This window comes from Apodemus sylvaticus, chromosome 4 (assembly GCF_947179515.1).
Source record: "Apodemus sylvaticus chromosome 4, mApoSyl1.1, whole genome shotgun sequence".
Classification (NCBI taxonomy): Eukaryota; Metazoa; Chordata; class Mammalia; order Rodentia; family Muridae; genus Apodemus; species Apodemus sylvaticus.
Genome location: NC_067475.1, coordinates 99,490,070 through 99,509,748, shown reverse-complemented (window position 1 = coordinate 99,509,748; position 19,679 = coordinate 99,490,070). Strand labels below are relative to the sequence as shown.

Below are 19,679 nucleotides of genomic sequence, written 5' to 3'. Positions count from 1 at the left end.
AGTTATTGTTAGGGGCCCTGTTCGGTTGGCAGTGTTCATTGTAGCCCACGTAACCTCAAACTCTGGATTCCCCTGCCATAGGAGGCAGTACAAGTAGTCCATGTCTTTTTGTTTCTGTAATCCTCCTTGTAATTCCAAGGCAGACAGACAGTCATCGCTTAGGATTCGGGACACCTCAGTACATAAACCTATGTACTAATGTTGATAACTGTAAGTCAGTTACACCCCAACATACTAAAGTAACGTTACCAACTTGTTTCTACTAACCTCACATTTTCAGGAGGAATCTGAAGTCTGCCTTTGCCAGGCTTGGTGATGAATACCTTTCATCCCAGGGCTCAGAGGCAAGAGCCTGATCTACACTCCTTTCTCTTTCTCTCTCTCTCTTACACACACACACACACACACACACACACACACACACACACACACACACACACACACAAAACCCTAAGTCTTTTGCTTTATTAGTCAAATGTCTCCTACCATGAGTCATAATAAAACCATAACATTATAGAAGTAGAAATGAAATTACTTGATAGTTTTCAAGAAAGAATAACCAGAATCCATATAAAAATGCCACCACTAAGATATTCAGTAAAATATCATTTATTAAAATATACTGTTATACATGAAACCCAGAATTCCCAAATGTATGTACTTTTAAACTGTATAACCTCAACTTCCTGGCAAAAATACAAAACTGAATATCAACACAAAAATGGTTGTATACTCAAAATCATCAAGCCTACAAGGTTAAGACTGGGCATATGCTTTCTTAGTTTGAAATTGAAGTTTCAGCTAACTACATTGATCAGCCTAATTTTTTTTAAGCATAAAAATGAGCTCTCCCACCTGCTAACACTGGCACATCATTTGTTTCCTCACTTCTGCAAAGTTAGTAACCCATTGAAAACTGTCTTAGCTAATATTCTTCACTTGGTAATATATTAAAAAATAGCACTCAATGACAAAACATTATTTCCCCTCACTTAATTACATCTTCAAAATGGCCTCGTTGTGCTAGATAAAATCTGAGTCTGATTAAGTGGCTGGATCTTAATAATGACTTACTTAGTGATAAAACTTGTTCTGACAGTTTATATTTGAAATAAGGTCCCCATAGGTGGTAATTGAAGAGCACCTCATCTGGGGTTTCTGGAAAGCATTGTGTTGGAGATTTCAATGGCAGTGAGCCAAAGTTCTACCAAAGTTCATGGTAGTCCATGTTAAGGGAACATAATTAAAGGTTCTAACACAATGACTTCTTAAAACAGATACAGCAACAGCTCATACTTGTAATCCCAGTACTTGAGCTACAGGGTGAGACCACTTTAAAACGAATATAGTTTATATGATACCAAATCTATTAAATGAATTACATCAATATGATTGTCTTAATGTACATGTTTCATACAGTTTTCATTTAAAGACTAAAACACTACAAAACCAAAATACGTACTTGGTTTGCTCTGTGGTGCTGGAGCCAGCAGTCCAGGCAGGGGCTCTGGCACTAGAACCTAGTGATTGGTGGGTTTTTGAGACCTCACTGATATCAAGGCTGAATTAAACTCAGTTTACTAGAAACAGTTGATTTACCCAAAAGCAGCAAGCAGAGCTACTTGGGATGAATGCTCTTAAGTTTATTATAGGACTGACCAAAAAAGATGTTTAGACAATCCTGGCCTGAATTTTTAAAACCATTTATGTATCACCTCCATCTATATATTGAAAAGCTTCAAATCATATGAAGACAGGTTTGTAGACCTAAAGGATTTTGTCATTTTTAAAAAGCTCATATCTACATATACAAAGAACTGCAAAGTTACCTACTGTAGCATATAACAGTTAAAAAAATACTTTTTAATCAGAATAAAGCATTGACTACTAAGTCAATAAGAATAGGGTAAAGTATTAATATTCAACCCAAAAGTTGTCATTTTCTAACTTGATTTTAGTCATCTTTCAGATGTCTCATTTTTGACTGCACTTGTACCAAAGCATGGGAAGTTTATGGTATTTCTGGGTATCTGTTGTAACAGAAGGAAAGTTCATGTGCGGCCTATGCCACCCTGACTTCTCCATTTAGCAATCAACAGCCTCTGCTATACAGAATAAGCCCACATAAATCTGGAAATTTTAGGTTTTCAACGAGAAACTATTTTCCACATAAATTCCTTAAACAAATATAAAGAGTAGCACACTGTATTTTTTAAGTCATATATGTTCTTACATAAACTTTGGTAAAAAGAGAGAAAGACTTCAGAGAAACATATTGAAGTGATTTCATTTAAGAAGGTTATTATGTGATGGTTGAAAAAGAGTATCAACATCAGTATCACCGAAATGAGGGAAACTATAGTGATGTTTAAAATTTTAAACAATTCCATTTCTTTTTCATCCTCATCAGGCCAGGAACATGGCGTTCTCTTTGAAGAAATTCTCATTTCAGGAATGACAGCTTTCTTGATACGTCCAATTTCTGTTCTGCTCCACTCTTCTTTTAATACATTGCTTACTCGAGGATAAATTTCAACAGGCTGGACCTCAGGAAGTGGTCTCTGTTTCAACATCTGCACACGTTGGCGGACATCATCAATTTTTTCAAGAAATTTAAGTGGAGATTCATCTTGTAAAGACGTTGTCACTGTCATTAACTCAAGTTGTTGTTCCCTTATCTCCTTCATTCTTTCAATCTGTGGAGTGTATTCTTGATTAATCATCTTGTTGACATCACAAAGAGCTGACAAAAAATATTTTTTTTTCTGTTCTAATATATCAGTAAGCTCCTTAAAATACTGGAGAACAACTTCTTTATCACCTTGAACTATTTTCTCAGAATGACATTTCTGTTCTTCAAGCTTTTCAATAAGGCGAGTGATATCTGTCCAGTGTGTGTCAGTTAACTGTTTAAACAACTTCTGAGGTGTATCCTTTTCTTTAAGATAGGCACTCTGAAGGTCATCTATAGGATGGCCATGATGTTGGCCTATAGTAAGACAATGGCCACAAACTAATTTTTTATCTAGTAGACAATAAACATTTAATGGTTGCCTGTAATGTTCAGGGCAGGTGACAACATCTGGATGATCTTCTTGCTGGTACTTTTCAATAATTGCTCTTAATGCAAAGTTTACAGGTAAGGATTCTATGCCAGTCGATGCAATTTCAATAATACTTCTGCAGTTAGGACACTTGAGTGGAATTCGCAGAGGTCTCCATATATAAAAGTTACCAGATGCCTGAAGAACATTTTCCAAACAGTTCCTACAAAATGTATGAGAGCATGGCAGTACACGGGGGTCTTCAAAGATACTGTAGCAGATGGGGCACGTTAACTCCTCCTCAAAATTGTGCATTTCCTGTAAAACAAAAAAATTTAAGTCTGTATGTAGCACACATCTGGCACACATGTAAGGTTTTAGGCATGACCTTCAAATTAATAACATACTGTATTCACCATTTAAAAGTAAAGCACTGAGATTTTTTTAGTTGGCACTTTCTTTGTAATTCAACTCCTAATATATACTGAGTAAGTCCATCTTTAAGTTTATTACTTTCCAACAACATCCCTACTAATGTGTAACACTCCAAATTAGTCAAACTGGTTTCTATGTAATTTAAGACTAAATAAAAGTCAGTTGAAATCTCCTTAATTACAATTACTATATACAAGATACCAAAGAAAAACTACACATCATGAATAGGCAAGGACAAGAATAAATAGCATTTGCACAACATTAGGCGTAACAAAATTATTCAACTTAGTAGAAGAAAATGTTTTCTGTGATGATTTTTTTTCTGAGGTAAACTCTAGAGTTGTAGGCATGAGGGTGTTACCTGTGGCTCTTTTCTGAGATAAGTGCTAGGGCTGCAGGTTTGCAGAATCACACCTCAATCATAGCTTCTTACAAGGTTTATGTGGCTTCTCTAAAAATTACTATTAACATCAACACACAGCAATTCTTATTTCTTTTTTCTTTTTCTCTTTTTTGGTGGTAATAAACTCAAAGCCTTCTACATGCTAAACAATACAGACCCAGACCTATATTGCAGCATTCTAAAGGGGTAATTTTAACTTTAAGATTTGAAAGGAAATAAGATGTAATTATAATTAGCCTTTGCAAATAAAATCGGTTTGAAAGATTGACTACAGTGACAAACACTGATTGAAAAATGAAAATCTAAAACAAATGATAAAGAAAATAAAAGATAACACTCATCTTCATTTTAAATGTTTGAGAAACTGAGAAGATGGCTCAGTGGTTATGACTGCAAACTTGCTCTTCCAGAGGACCAGAATTTATTACCAGCACATCAGGAGGCTTATATGTAACTACCTACAAACCACCCCCAGGGAATCTGACACTTTCCCAATACCTGCACATATCTGCTCACAACACATGCACATAACAAAAAGTAAGTCTTTTTTTAAAAATGTGTTTTGAGACTATCCCTAAAACAGAAAGGAAAAAATAAATAAATAAAAATAGTTCAGAGACTCCAACAGAGGCTGGCAATTTTTTTTTTTTTTTTTTTTTTTTTTTTTACATATAAAAGGGACCTAGCGGCAGAGCATAGAGGTCAGAAGACAGAGCAGGGAGGCTGACAGGGAGGGAGACAAGGTGGGCAGCTCACAGCCCACTTTTCTAGTTTTCCTCTGAACTGCTCACAGTGCAAGCCATAAATCTGCAAAAACTACCTAGCCTTTGACGGGGAAAATATCAAGTATATCACTGTTTAAAAGAAGAAGCAAAATCCTAGGTGCTATTTATGTAGAGTATAAAGGCTGACAAAAATTCTAGATAAAACCAGTCCCAAAATAAGTTCATAAAAACAGGGCTGGGGATATAGTTCAGTAGTTGAATGTGATGTCTAGTATTCATAAGGTCCTGCATTCAGTTCCCAGCACCACCAAAAGGAAAAAAAAAAAAAAAAAGAAAAAGCTAGCAGCAATAGCATTTAGAAATAACTAATTGTTCTTTTTAAACTTTCAAATCTGTTTAGCCCTTAGCTTCTTAGCCACCTTCTGTGTGCTTCCCTAGATTGGGTACCTCTGTAAATTTAACTGGATAGACTAATTTTATTTCAAGCACGTAAGATTTTATAAGAATTTTATTACATTTATGTATTAGAATGTAAGCTGCCTATAAGGTCAGAAATAGTATCTAAACAATAATAGTTCTAGTAGCAATGTGGGCTTTTTTCTTTTTAATAATAAAATCTGTTAGAAGCAATGAAGGGCCTATCAGAAAAGATACCATGACAATGACCCATAATGAGCCCAGTTGTGGCATGCAGAAACTAAGTCATGACCTGCGTCGGATTCCAGGAAAGTAATGACTGGGCAGCAGCACATCAGACAACAGTTACTGAAAAGAAATGCAAGTGAATGCACGTTTAAAAGCCCTTACAGGGGCTGGAGAGATGGCTCAGCAGTTAAGAGCATGACCGTTCTCCCAAATGTCCTGAGTTTAAATCCCAGCAACCACATAGTGGCTCACAACCATCGGTAATGAGATATGACTCCCTCTTCTGGAGTGTCTGAAAACAGCTACAGTGTACTTACACATAATAAATAAATAAATCTTTAAAAAAAAAAAAAAAAGCCTTTACAACCTAAACCCACATCCACAGAGAGCTGGGAAGTCATACAAAAACTACCCAAGAAAAACAAACATATTTCTCTGAGTACTTCAACGATGTCAAAATACACAATGATGGAATACAGAAAATGAAGTAATGTACATACACATTCAATCCAGATTTAATATCTGGTAGTAAAATTGCAAAAACAAAACAGATTTTAGGACAAATTTGCATACAATAGTTGCATACAATAGTTCTAGTTTTATTAAATCTTCACAGCTTTACTTTGTATCTCTCACAGGAAGCGGGGGCGGGGTGGCCATGGCTCAGTGGGTAGACCACCCAGGCCTGAGGGCCCCGTGGTTCAGTGGGTAGACCATCCAGGCCTAAGGGCCTGCGTTTGGATCTCCAAAGCCCATGTACAGCGGGACATAGGATAGATCAATGAAGCAGTCATACTGCAAGGTGGAAGCAGAGGCGAAAAAATGACCCAGTCTCATGTTAGGAGGAGGTTGTCCTCTGACCACATGCTCTGGAAGGCGGGAGACAGTGCATACTTGCATAGACAGACACTCAAAGATCTGGGGAATGGGGGGAAAGTGACAACGTGTGTGAGAATCTATAGACCCAACAGCTCAACTTTAAGTTATAAGAAGTTTGCAAATAAAGTATCAATAGCAACAATAAAAGCGTAGATGGCAGCACTGGGCCCTACAAGACAACAAAGCAATGCCTTCAGCAAGCTTCCTTAAGGGCACCCAAAACTCTAGGCTAAGAGAAAAGAAAGATCCACTTTGATACTAAAGTCAGCTTCTCAAAAACAAACTACTGAGCCCGTGAGAAACGGCTCCGCGGTTAAGAACACTCGCTACTCTTTGAGCTGACGCAGAGTTTAGCCCAGGGCCTGTCATCAGTTCAGGAGAAGCTGCCTGTGTAACTCCAGCTCCAAGGATGCAGTACCCTCTTCCCGCCTCTATCCGCACTAGACTCCGCACTCCGCTAACAGACACATGAGTAAATTTAAAAATAAATCCCCCACACCAGAAGGATGGGGGCAGGGGGCTACTGCAGGCATAAAGGAGGTCTTACCAAGAAAACAGAAAAGCAAGCTCTAAAATAACTGTGTAAGCAATGTAGAAGCGAAGGACAAATACAAAGGGGATGTCTTTACATACATACAAACATACATACATACATACAAATATACATACAAACATGCAATAAAACAGATAGGGTTTTAACGTGTCTGAACATACTGAGGGGTAAATGAGAAAAAAATAAAACCATGAAAAGGGATAGTATATATTTTATGACCTACATATTCATAAATACCAAATAGTGATTTATATCAAGTGATAAAACTATATTGGGGGAGCAAAAAGAACTACAGTTTTCCTTATTAAAGAAAAGCCATAACTCTATACTTAAACTGTCAAGTGTTCACTCTTTTAAATGCACGTGTGGGGCAGGACACGCGTGTGGTCAGGAGACAGCTTTCAGAAGTCACTCCTCTCCTTCCTCTACATTTTCCAAGGACTGAATCTGACTGTCGGGGTTATGTGACAAGCACTCAGTCACTGAGCCATCTTGTGAGCCCAAAAATGGAAAGAAAAAGAAATTAAGTACATTTAAAACATTATGTAGAAAGAAACCCAGAGGCGACGCTGGGCAGAGGAGCCAGCCTTTGACCCCAGCACCTGGGAGGCTGGAGCAGAGGAACCCCGTGGGTCTGAGGCCCAACCTGAGTTCCAAGACAGCCAGAGCCACACGGGAAGAACCCATCTAAGGGGAAAGAAAATAAAGAAAAAAGAAGCACAGACATGAAAACTGAAAGACGACATGAGGAGTGTGATAGGCTCTGAAGAACAAGAATAGGGAGTAGAAAAAGATAGCTGCTAGCTTTATATTAAATAAGTCGTTTCACTGAATCAGCATATACCTAAAAAGATAATTAACTATTGGGACAGATAATTAACTAGTGGGACAGACAATCCCACTAGTGGCCAGACGGATTGCACAATGCAAACCAAGAAAACAGCAGCAATGGGAGTTGGCAGAAGGAGTGCAAGTTTGAGGCTGTCAAGAACACAGTTAAGTTCTTTAAAAAAATATCTGACCACAGTTATCCTCTTAGAGCCTCTTTATACACACTGCTCTTTAATATAGCTTAGTTGCTACTCCTTTTATCTAGAGATGAACTCTATTTACCACCACCACCCTTAGAAAGTTTTGTAATTTTGTATAAGTCAAATGACTAACTGTCCAAGAAGCAATACTTTGAGTTCTATGTATAATCCTGAAGAAGCTATGCATATTGGGTACTTTTCTGTTGTTGTGATAAGATACCATGACCAAGGCAATTCAGAGAGGATGGTTTATTTTAGCTTACAGTTCCAGAGGGTTAGAGTTCCTGAGGACAGCACAGTAGCCGGAGCGGGAAGCCCCGGGAATCTTTAACATCAGGCATGAGCCAGAGGGAACAACTAAAAGTGAGACCTTCAACTCTCAAAGCTGCTCTGCCCTCCCACAAGGCTGCATAATCTCACCAACAGTGCTACCAACTGGGGACCGTGCGCATCTCAAATGCCAGCTGAAACCACGGGGACACTTTCGCCCAAACCACCACCACACCCAGCAACCAGAAGCTACATAAAAAGTCTAGGCTAATTGGATTTTTAAAAACAGCACTAAGATATCAGACACACTAGTAAAAAGTCCTTGGAACATAACTAGCCAAGCTTTCAAAAGTTTGTTCTGCAAAAGCAGACAGCCAGAAAACGAACAAAGCAAAAAGAAATGCTGCTAGAAAACAATAGACAAAACGTCCCTAAGTTCTAGAAGGAAAAAAACATGACCCCAGAACTCTTCTTCACACACAACAGCAGAAACAGCTGGAGCAGTGGCAGCCTCACAGCAAGCGTGAGGAGTGTGAGGACCTCAGACGCCCGACAAAGCCATGGCAGTCCTGAGCTGGGGTGATCCAAAGAAGGAACAAGCCAGCACTGACGGGAGGAGAGTATACTTAGAAAAGAAATAAAAGGAGAGAAAAGGCCCAAAGGGAACACAGTATCTGTAAAGCTCCTTACTAATACATCCGATGACTTAAAAGAAATTCAAAGTATCGAACAAATCAATTCCGATTACTAAGGCTGATCCAGGAAACTGAAGCAAACTGTGGGACATTTTTACAAGTTACAAAAAGTCCTCTCTAGGACAGGAGGCTGGGGAGGGCGGGGCAGGCGTCTCTGATGAATTCTTTCAAATGGTCATGAAACAATTCCTTGTTCATCTGTCTTAGAATACAAATATAAGTATGCAAGTTTCAAACAGTACGGTAGGACCCAAAGCCCCGCAGAGATAATACAAACCAAAAATAGACTAATTTCCAAAAACAGATACTTTATAGAATATGATTAGCAGATTAGCTATATTAGCAAAAATAAATACAGAGTACATTGAAAGAATGTCAGCCACTACGAGGATGGGCTTGTGACAGAGTGAGGTTCTGGGCTTGCTCCCCGACACAACTACATAAACCTTGTTAATTGAGGAACAGGAAACCTGAAATAATTCACTCAGTGAAGTCAATGGAGGGTGAAAAGTGTAACCACATTAGATTTTGAAAAACAATACAAGCATCAAACTAGAAAGAGAAAGTGCAATGATGGAGAAGGCAGGGCAGGCAGGGCAGCTTCAGAGGGGAGGAGAGGAGAGGGGAGGAGGGGGGGAGGAGAGGAAAGTGGAGGGGAGGAGAGGGCGGCTCCTGTCTAAGGAGTGCAGAGCTGGAGTTTGGCAAGATGGAAAGATCTTGACTATCAGTTGTACTGATGATTACAAACCAAGGCGGATATATGAAATGGCACTGATTGTACACATTATTAAAAGGATTTCAATGGTAAATGTATGTACTGTAAAATACAAGAAAAACTATGAAACCTTTTCTTAACTATATTCTTTCCTCTGCCAGATTATAAATGTTAATCAATTTTTTTTAGTTAAATTTTTTTTAAAAAGTGACAACAAAAATAAGCCATGTGAAATGTATTTTCCTCAAATGAGTACTAAAATCTTAAGTAAAAACTGATAATTAAGCAAGACAACCCACTTCAATTTATCAAAAAGCAGGTTGTTTTAATCCTGGGCCTTGGTATTTTAATCACAAGGCTCAATTATCTATTTGTAAATTATTTCACAAATTTCTTGTGTTTATAAATGCTTCTAAATTTCTCATCCTTTTGCATCTACAGTGTCTACAAGAACACCAGATATAATCATCAGTATTAAATATACTCCTGATCCTGTGTTTTTAGATTTTAATTCATAAGTTAACTGCTCGTCATTTTTGAACATGAATGTTATAAAATACTCTTAGTTTTTAGTTTTGTTTCCTTTACTGAACTGGGTCTCGTGTGTTCTAGGCTGTCCTCAAACTGCGCACACAGGACAGCTGACTTTGAATTCCTCCACCTCTACCTGCGGAGATCGCAAGCCATGTGCCATCACCCAGGGTCAAATTATATTTTACAGTCTCCAAGGAAATTATGTTTCCCAAACCACAGTGCTCCATGACTTGTCGCAGGACTTCTGGTGAGTCAGCGACAAGCCTGGGAAAGCTCAGGTGGTGCTACACCCACTTCTGGGCCGCACAGCCTGGTGGCTCTAACTGATAAAAAAGTCTAATGTGTGAAATTACAGACCAGAGAGGGGGTGGAGGAGAGAATTGCTATGATCACGCCCTTTATATGCTACCATAACACAAAACTTCAAACTGTTCTCAGTCACTACAGACAAATATGAAATCTTGTGTTGAGACCTATTTTTATAATACTGTATGTTCATTTTCAGTCTAAAAGAATTTAAAATATTTTCATGTATAAATATAAAATTATACTTTTTTTTTTCATTTTCTAGACAGGGTTTCTCTGTATAGCCCTGACTGTACTGAATACAATTATACTTTTAAAAATACTATAGCAATATCTAATTTTACGTCTTTACTGATGTGTTGTTTCATTTTAATATAAACCTATTCCACAAAGCTATGAAAGAAGCTATTAATGTAACTTAACCAGGAACTGACATGAGAAATTATAACTTTAACTGATTTTTAAAAAATATTTCTTAGGGCTAAAGAGATGGCTCAGCAGTTAAGGGCATTGGCTGCTCTTTCCAGAGGTTCTGAGTTCAATTCCCAGCAGCCACGCAGTGACTCACAAACATCTGTAATGGGATCTGATGCCCTCTTCTCGTGTGCACGAAGACAGTGAATGCAACTATATACATAAAAGACAGTTTTCAAAAAAATTTTTTTTCAAAGTGAAAATATATTGATGGAAAACACTCGGCAACATACTTGCTGAAAGACAATGTCAGTATATATATTACCTAAAGTTAAAATTTTGCTTACCGGGCTAAAATACAGTATCTTGGGTCACTAGAAATGTAGATCAATGTGTAATACTGGGCAAAAAGGAATAAAGGTAGCTTGAATAATAAACACAGTCTGCAAATGAGTAAAGCAATACACACCATTTTGTGTGCATGCCTTCAGATGTACACACATCCTTACAAAATTTCTGTTAGATAAAAGTGAAAAACTTTTGGCCAGGCAGTGATGGCTTTAGTCCCAGCACTCCCAGAAGCAGAGGTAGAGGAATCTCTGAGTTAGAAACCAGCCTGGTCTACACAACAATTATCCAGGACAGCCAGGGTTACACAGAGAAACTATGTCTTGGGGAAAGAAAAATATCAAAATCAAAACCAAACAAAAAAGTATCTTTTAGATTAGGTCATTTCTCACTTTATGCTTCCTCCAGAAGATGGTTAAAATTTTATACATCGAAATATACATCTTTTTTTTTCAAGAGATTTAAAATTTTACATCATAGCCCAGAAACCACACACTGTAATGTACTGATGTTTCTTCACATACAGTTAACTTCCCAGAGCTTACCTGGTCTGTCAATCTCCTGATCTGAATACTGAATATACTTTATCTTCTCCAACTTTCCAGGCTCTTTTGTTATTCTAAAATGAAAACAATTGAATGTTTCAGATTTTGCTTGCAGTAAATATTTCATCTTGAAAATCCCAACCAGCACCACACAAAGGACTTTTTACAACATACTGCATCTCTGAGTCTGGGCAAGCCTGACCACTGATGGGAAGTAAACACTTAAGAGTCTCGTTTGGTGGGCTTTTTTGAGACCAGGTCTAATTGTGCAGCCCTCACGGATGACCTGGAACTCACAGGAGAGCCTGCTGCCTCTGTCTGCCCCCATACTGGACTTACAGGCGTGCACGTCCATGCCCCGCTACAACTCAGCAAGACTAAAAATATCCACGAGCGTAGATTTCCCCAGCTCGAAACTACGTTAAATTATTCCCATCAACACATTCAGTTGTCTTTGAACTGAGTTTGGACTCAGTTTTACCTATGAAGGTTCACATCTGTAAAATGGGCATAAGTGAACTCCAAACAAAGAAGTTGCTCAAGATGGCAGTCATACCCTCTCCTTCTGCAGGATGCCCAGGGCTCACCCGCCCCGCACGGTCCTGCGGGGTGCGCTAGGCTCACCCACCGGCCCTGACGACCACGATCCCGCCTGCAGCTCCGAGCGCAGCTCCACCCGCGCGCCTCTCCGGAGCCCAGCCCGCCTCCCCATCCTCAAGTCCGCGGCGCACGCACCGGGGCGGCGCGCGCTCGAGAAACGGGAGGCTGCGAGCCGCCTCCCCGGCGGAGCCGCGTACTCACCGCGAGGCGGGCGACGGCGCGAACGGCGACGGCTCGGCACAGCTCGGCTCCGGGGCAGCCTGGCGCGGACACTGCGAGGCGCTCGCCACAGTCTTCAGGTGCCTGGCGGGGGCGGAGCCCGCGGCGCCACAGCGACTTTCAACTGCGCCGCCTCCGCCAATGAGAGGGCGCGGGCGGCCTTTGAACGCCAACGGCCGCGGGCTGGGCGCCTGCGCACTAAGCGCTCGGCGCGGAAGCGCAGGGGCGGGGCGCCCTAGCGGGGCGGTCGGCACGGATGCGCCTCGGTGGCCGGGGTCGCGCCTCGGGGGAAAGGGGGAAGGGCTGGCGCCAGGACCTCGCGAGGGCGGGCATGCGCGGGTGACCGGCGGCTTCGGGAGGCGCTGGGGGGCAATGCTCATTACTTAGGGCCGCGCCCGCCCCGGCTGGTTCTGGCTGGCCGCGCGCAGGCTTCTTCCATTGTTAGCTCACAGGTTCCGTGCTCAGGCGGGTGAAGTCACCCGCTGCAGGGCTCGGCACGCCGGCGCTCGCCCGCCCCCGTGAGGCTGCCGTCCCCAAGCCTTAGTCTGCTTCCTCCGTGTCCTCCCTAACTAACAGGCTGGGTCAGAATACACAGTAATGCTTTTTCACTTTTGAGGAGAAACTCCATTCCACAGCTCAGACCGCTCCCCGCTCCCGGCCAGTGTGGGCTTTCTAGCTAATTCTAAAGCAGCCTAAGATACTCAGCAAGACTTGATCTCCCAGACAAGATGAAAGAGGGAGAGTAGGGGAAGGCAGAGAGAGAGAGAGGACAGAGAGAGTGAGAGCGCTACAATCGTGCCTTCAAGGAGTATGGTTTTACAGGTCCATAGAGTTCCCGACCCTGCCAGAGATTTCAGTAACCAAACATGGGGAAGGGGCAAAGAAGAGGAGGAGGCTTGGCCTTAAGGCAGCTCCACGCTGACCATCGGCGGTACTCGGGTTTTATGGATTGTGATTCATGGCTCCATAGATGATAGTGTTGGCCTGGAAAAGAGAGACTAGAAATTACAATTCAAATACAGTCACAAAAGCTTAAAAGTCATAAAACTACAAATCCCATGTGTTGGTTGCGTTCAGCCTTCGAAAACTTTGGACTGCAGAAAAAGGTCAGCTGCTTAAGGTCTCTTCCATTATGATATACACACTCCCAGTAATCCCTTGGTGATACAAGTTTGAAAAAAGGGATTAAAGGATGGGAAATAGGTGCTTTTGCTACAGGTACTATATCGGAAAGACGATGAACTGAAATGTGAATTCTGAGCTGGGGGTGTAGCGCACTCAGCTCCAGTGCTCGCCTGGCACATTCAGTTCCCAGCATGGAGAAGCAGATCCGCTGTGCGTACATTGACGACTTCTTGGTACTCCTCAGACCTCTTGCTTGAAAACTTAGTCTTGACCTTTGAAACAGGAAGTCAGCCCTAGCTGCTCTTCCAGAAGACCCACGCAGCGCTCAGAACTGTCGAAGGGGAATCTGATGCTTTCCTCCAGCCTCTGAAATCACCAGGCATGCATGTGTTGTACGCATACATGCACGTTACAAACCACACATTAAATAAACAGATAAACAGTGTTTTGTTTGTTTTTAACTGACCAGAGGCAACTCAGCCGTTAAGAGAGAACACTTACTATTCACGTTCAGTTTGCGGGCAGTGCACTCCTCACAACTGCCTGTAACTCCAGCTCCAGGGGATCTAATGCTCGCTCTTGTCTGGGTCTGCAGACACTCATACACATATGGCATATACTTACACTGATCACTCATACACATAAAGTAAAAGTGTGTATTAAAAGTAAAAACGTGTGTATTAGGAGGCAAGTTCTAGGGCGGTTACTAAAAGATACCAAAAAGATGGGTCAGGCAGAAGCAGTAGAAGACAAGGATTATGTCAAGGAGCTTGTTACAAAGCAGTCATTGTAGCCCCATCTAACAGTCTCTGGCAGCAAGGATACTTTCTGGTCTTCCTATCTGAAGGAGATCCTTCCCACAAGAATCTCTCTGCTGCAGGCAGGAAAATACAGGCCCGCTGGTCCTGGCTAACGTCAGAGTTCCTCAAGTGATTTCAGCTGTAGTCATCAACATACCAACCCCACCTCACTTGAGCTAGCCTTTAACTCTGTGAGAATTAACATGAACTGTAACCTAGCAAATGGATTTCATGCCAGGCAGTGCTGGCATACATTTTTAATCTCAGCATCTGGGAGACGGAAGCAGTCAGTTCTCATGAGTTAATAGCCAGCCTAATCTACAGAGCTAGTTCTAGAACAGTCAGGACCACACAGAGAAACCCTGTCTAGAAACAACCCCCAGCCCTAGCAATAAAAAGAATATATTCCACGTCAAATATGGTAGGTCAAACCTGCAGTGCTAAGGCAGAAGGATCCCTGCATTTCAGAGGTCAGCACAAGCTACACCGTGAGTTTGAGGACAGCCTGGGCCACAAGGTTGGAACGTTATCTCCAAGCATACGTAAAAAGAGTGTTCTTCATCTCTAATGCTTTTCATCAGAATCATGGAGAAAGCCGTGCTTAATAGCATGTGCCTGTAGTGTCGGCACTTGGGAAACTGAGGCAAGAGGCCTGCCCTGAGTTGGAGGCAGCCTGGATGTATACTGAGACCTTGACCCTAGATAAATAAATAGCCAAGCATTGCTAAACAAAATTGTTATTGTATCTCTGTGACACATTTTGCTAAGATTTCAGGCCCAGGGAAAATGTTTCTTCTGCTGGTTTTGTCTTTCTTTGGTGAGCCACAAAGGTCACACAATGAGAACTTTGTTGCTAACTACGTAGGAAGTGAGTACAAATCTTCTCGAGCTCTCCTGTTCCAGGACACATTGCTTAAAGTAATGTTAGCCACAGCCACAAGATAGATTTCTGACCTCAAGTGAATTGTGAGGCAGATCACTGTCTACCAGTAGAAGACAGACACTCAACTCTGGGAAGGGCTTGAGGGCGCTGAATTTAGCCCTAAGCGTTTCCCAAGTACCTGCCTTTCACCTCAAACTTAGGACCTGAGACTGCGCAGTTCATCTTTGGTTAAGGCTTGCAGATTAATCAAATCCTTGGTTAATCCAAGTGGAACAAAGTCACTGCACTGGTGGATGCTAATGTGGAACTGCCGATGGTTCTACCCAATTGTGGCAACTAGCAGGCCAAACGGGCCCCAGCAGAGACATCCTGAGCCGGTGCACGGTGTTGAGGTGAGTGTACACAGTGAGCTGACAGGACTGTGCAGCCACCTCGCTGGGTAATGTGCGGGTGTGAGGCTCCCGGGAATATACTACCTGGGAAGAATTCCAGGGTCTCCAAATAGCCATAGACTAGTCCCTGAGGATTCTGCCTTAAGCATCAGCTGAATAAAGAGAACACACACTGGGCTTCCACAGCACTGAAGAGCTGTGAGCCCTCTGACTTCACTCCTCTCAGTTTCCACAGCAACATAGAAGGATGGGACTCACAGTTAAGAAACAAAGTGCACTGACCTTGTTGTGTCTAAGGGGTACAATATCTCAGCAGAGTTCCTGGACCTCTGGCACTTACAATCTTTGTGGCCCATCTAAAACAATTTTCCCTGAGCTTTAAGTAACTGAAATATACTCCAAATGTATCAGTTGGGAGGAGGATCCCACGGTTACTTATTCTCTTCATTTGGATCAGTTGTGGGTCACTGTACTGGTCTCTATCTGTTGCAGAAAGAAGCCTCTTTGATAAAAGACGAGAGCTACATTTATATGTGGGGATGAGGATAGATATTTAGAAAGCAGGCTCCAGACACATAGGCAGCAGAGGATGGCTTTGGTGGACATCAAAGGGAGGAGAGGCCCCTGGTCCTGGAAAGGCTCCATGCAGCAGTGTAGGAGAATATACCAGGACAGGGAAGCAGGAGGGGGGTGATTGGAGAACAGAGGAAGGGGAGATGGCTTATGGGACTTTCAGGGGAGAGGGGAACTGGGAAAGGGGAAATCATTTGAAATGTAAATAAAGAATATATCGAATAAAATAAAATCCATATGGGAAAAAAAAAGAAATTATATTGGTTTAGGAAAATGGCAGGAGGTTCTCCTCAGGATCTATGACCTCTCTCCAGTCATAGCCTAGCTGAGTTTTCAGTACCAGGCATGCATTTCTCTCCTGTTAAGTGGGCCTTGGTACTAATTAGATAACTGCTGGTTGTTCCCAAGATAGAGGTGCCACTATTGTGTCCTTGTGAGTTTCTTGTGAGTTTCTTGCCAGTTCAGCCATCCGTGTGGTCTGTAGGCTTTCCAGGTCAGGGACTACAATTGCTCCGCTCCCTCGGGACTTACATAACGTCTTCTGATACCGTAGAACCAGTAAGAACCAGGCCTCAGGAAGGAGGCTTCCAAATCAGTACCAGCTCTTTCTCCAAGTCCTGTGCCCCAAGTGTGTGGTGCTTTCAGCAAATAGGACCTTCCCTTTGGATTCCAAGATGCATCCAAGGGCAGCCAAGGCCCTATATTGTTTTGTGGGCCTCATGGAGTCCCTTGACTACCCGCTTAAGAGGAGGCTCCTCAAGCCTGGAACTTGGGTTTTTATTAGCTAGTCTATGGCTCATGGCATAAAGTAATTTAACTTGTATACCTACACACACACACACACACACACACACACACAGTATGTAATTTTAGAGAAACCTAAAATGTTATTCTTACGTCTTTTTCAAATATCCTTGGTATTCTGTCGCCCTCCTCTTCCCTCTTTCCCTGGGAGCTTTAAAGGGCCGGTTGAAGAACAAATCAACGTGCTATATAATTGTTATGCTCTTGTTCAAATGACCAGTTACTGTGTTGAAAACAAGTCACCATCTCAACCACCTGCCAATGAACAATTGGAGGCCTATTACCCTTAAACAAAAAGATATTTGTTACAGCAAGACAATGTTGGCAGAGACAGTCCCGTCTTGTGATGGCTTCATCACCACGATGCCATTCCTTCTTCCTCCCCACCCCACCCCCCCACACACACATGCACACACAGGCATGCACATACACACATACGCACACACACATGCACACATACGCACACACAGACATACACATGCACACATACACACACACTCGGCATGCACACACACACACACACACAGCATGCACACACACACACATGCACATGCACAGGGAGTAAAGCACATCCTATTTGCTTTTGCATATGAAGTAGCTCAGCGTTTCTTGAGTTAGCGCCTCACTCACATGAGCAAGCTGTGTTCACTAGAACAAATGCAGATCCTTCTCTAACAACTCTAGTGTAATAGAGACGCTAGTTTTCCCAATCAGCCACCATGCTTAACAGTAACAGAAATAAAAATAGAAGGTGGCCTTGGCAGTGTGTATGTTTATAAACATAACGTTCCTTTTCAGTAAAAATTGTGTAACTGTGAGAACTTTGAAATTCCCGTCAATGGCACAACTGCTTGGCTGCAGCTTCGCATTCAGTCTCAGCCTTGGAATTCTTACGCATTAATCTGTTCAACCCAGCTACAGACAGAGCCATTGATACCTACGGCAAGACTGTTGGCAATGATTTGATGACGTTTCTAGCAAGGCAACAGTCTGGACATCATGAACTGGGATGCTTTCTACTGTTTAAAGTTGAGCAGATTACAGATGTTCCGTTATGTAAGAAAGTAGTACCAGGGTTTTCGGGAACTCATGGTTATAGGCTCCCTGGAACAGCATAGTTTTCCAATAGCAAGGTATTTGCCATGGAGGTGTGGGGATGACTTGCTGAAAATATTCCTAACTCTGACCAGAACAGGTCCAGCAAGATGGCTTTTCAGTGGGTAAGTGTGGTTGCTGTTGGGCCTGATGTCCTGAGTTTGATCCCTGGAATCTATCTACTGAGTGGAAAGAGAGAACCAACTCCCAAAAGTAGCACTCTGACACCCCACATGCTCCCTGACAGGCCTCTGCCAATAAGTTTTTAGAAACCTAAGTCCCAGAATATTTTTAAATTTCTCAAATGTTGTTATAATTTCTCAAATTATTTCTCAGCACATTTTAATGCTTTCTAAAATGAACATGTACAAGCTGTAATGATAAGGTAAGCAAGGGTTAGCTCTGTGTCACCCCTCTACATTGTAACTGATCCGAAGATTTGCCATTAGTGCTTCTTAAATCACTCTCAACTCTTCTTTAGGAATTATTCTTAGAGTTAGTCCATGAACCAGACCTCAAGATAAAAATAAATAAAATACAAAGTCAGTAACTGCATGGGTATATTTACAAATATAAGACAAAAAGCAAAGACTGGAGAGATGGTTTTGATGTTAAGAGCACCATTTGCTTTGCAGAGGACTTTGGTCAGTTCCCAGCACCCACTGGGTGCCTCACAACCTGTAACTAAAATTCAAGAGAATCTGAGACCCTCTTGTGTATGTTCAGTGTGCACATAAATCATACATACACATTAAATACATAAGTATTTTAATAACAGATTATAGGATTATAGATTACAGGGAGAAGCCGGGTCTACTCAACATTAAAACATTAAAAAGTCTCTAGACAATTGGTTCCTTGTGCAAGAATCAACCACTGGAATAAAACAGAGCACATTTAGCAATCTACAGGCTGCGAGTGTTTATTTTTGTAGACAAAGTGTATTCGAACACCCACACCTTTACTGTCTGTGGCAACATTCGTCCTTTAACAGATGTGGATACTACATGAAAAAGTTGAATTTGAAAGACCTGAAACTAAAAACAGCAATTCAGCTTTGGTCCCTGGTTGAGCTGGATTTGGATACGCTAACGGAAGCTGGAACTGTACAGCATGAATAGCTTTGAATGCTACTCTGGGTCCTTTTGTTAGGAGTCCGCCCTGCCCTGCCGTAGTGATGAGGTCCGCCCGTGGGCCTGCAGTGAAGCGGTCATGTGATGGGTAAATGTCAGCTGTCAGCTTGACAAGACCCAGAATCACCTGTGAAGAGAGGCTCAGTGAGGGATTGTCTAGATTCGGCTGGACTGTGGGCCATGCCTGGGAGGGATTTCCTTAATTAGGTTAATTGAGGTGGGAAGACCAACCCTAAGTGTGGGCGGCAGCATTCCACGGGCTGCGCCCTGACCAGATGAAAAGGTTAGAGCAGTGAAGCCCACGTTCATTCTGTGCTTGCAATGTGACCAGATCCCTCCTTAAGTTCCTGGTGCTCTCTACTTCCCATGACGACGCTCAACACCCTTGACCTATGAAATAAGCCCTATCTCCCCTAAGTGGCTTCATGTTAGGCTATTTTATCCCAGCGACATCATCACTGACCGAAGTCTGTCCACCCACACGGCCGACTTCATCCCAAGCTTGTGCTTGGA

At 42.1% G+C, this 19,679-nt stretch overlaps 1 protein-coding gene across 3 annotated transcripts; it reads right to left on the bottom strand.

The window, feature by feature from the left end:
• Window positions 1-593: 593 nt before the first annotated feature.
• Trim59 (tripartite motif containing 59) lies at window positions 594-12,367 on the bottom strand. 3 transcript variants are annotated; one of them, XM_052180377.1, is made up of 3 exons: window positions 12,344-12,367; window positions 11,543-11,616; window positions 594-3,362 (listed from the first exon to the last, which is right to left on the bottom strand). In XM_052180377.1, exon 3 carries the CDS (start codon window positions 3,357-3,359, stop codon window positions 2,148-2,150), a length of 1,212 nt encoding a protein of 403 aa, XP_052036337.1. In that variant the 5' UTR covers window positions 3,360-3,362; window positions 11,543-11,616; window positions 12,344-12,367; the 3' UTR covers window positions 594-2,147. The 3 variants fall into 3 exon arrangements, with proteins under 3 accessions (XP_052036337.1, XP_052036336.1, XP_052036335.1); XM_052180376.1 differs by lacking the exon at window positions 12,344-12,367 and adding an exon at window positions 12,171-12,263; XM_052180375.1 differs by lacking the exon at window positions 12,344-12,367 and adding an exon at window positions 12,099-12,209.
• Between the last annotated feature and the right edge of the window lie 7,312 nt (window positions 12,368-19,679).

Excerpts from the sequence above, each read along its gene's own strand:
- Trim59 (XM_052180377.1), bottom strand. The coding sequence starts at position 3,359 with ATGCACAATTTTGAGGAGGAGTTAACGTGCCCCATCTGCTACAGTATC.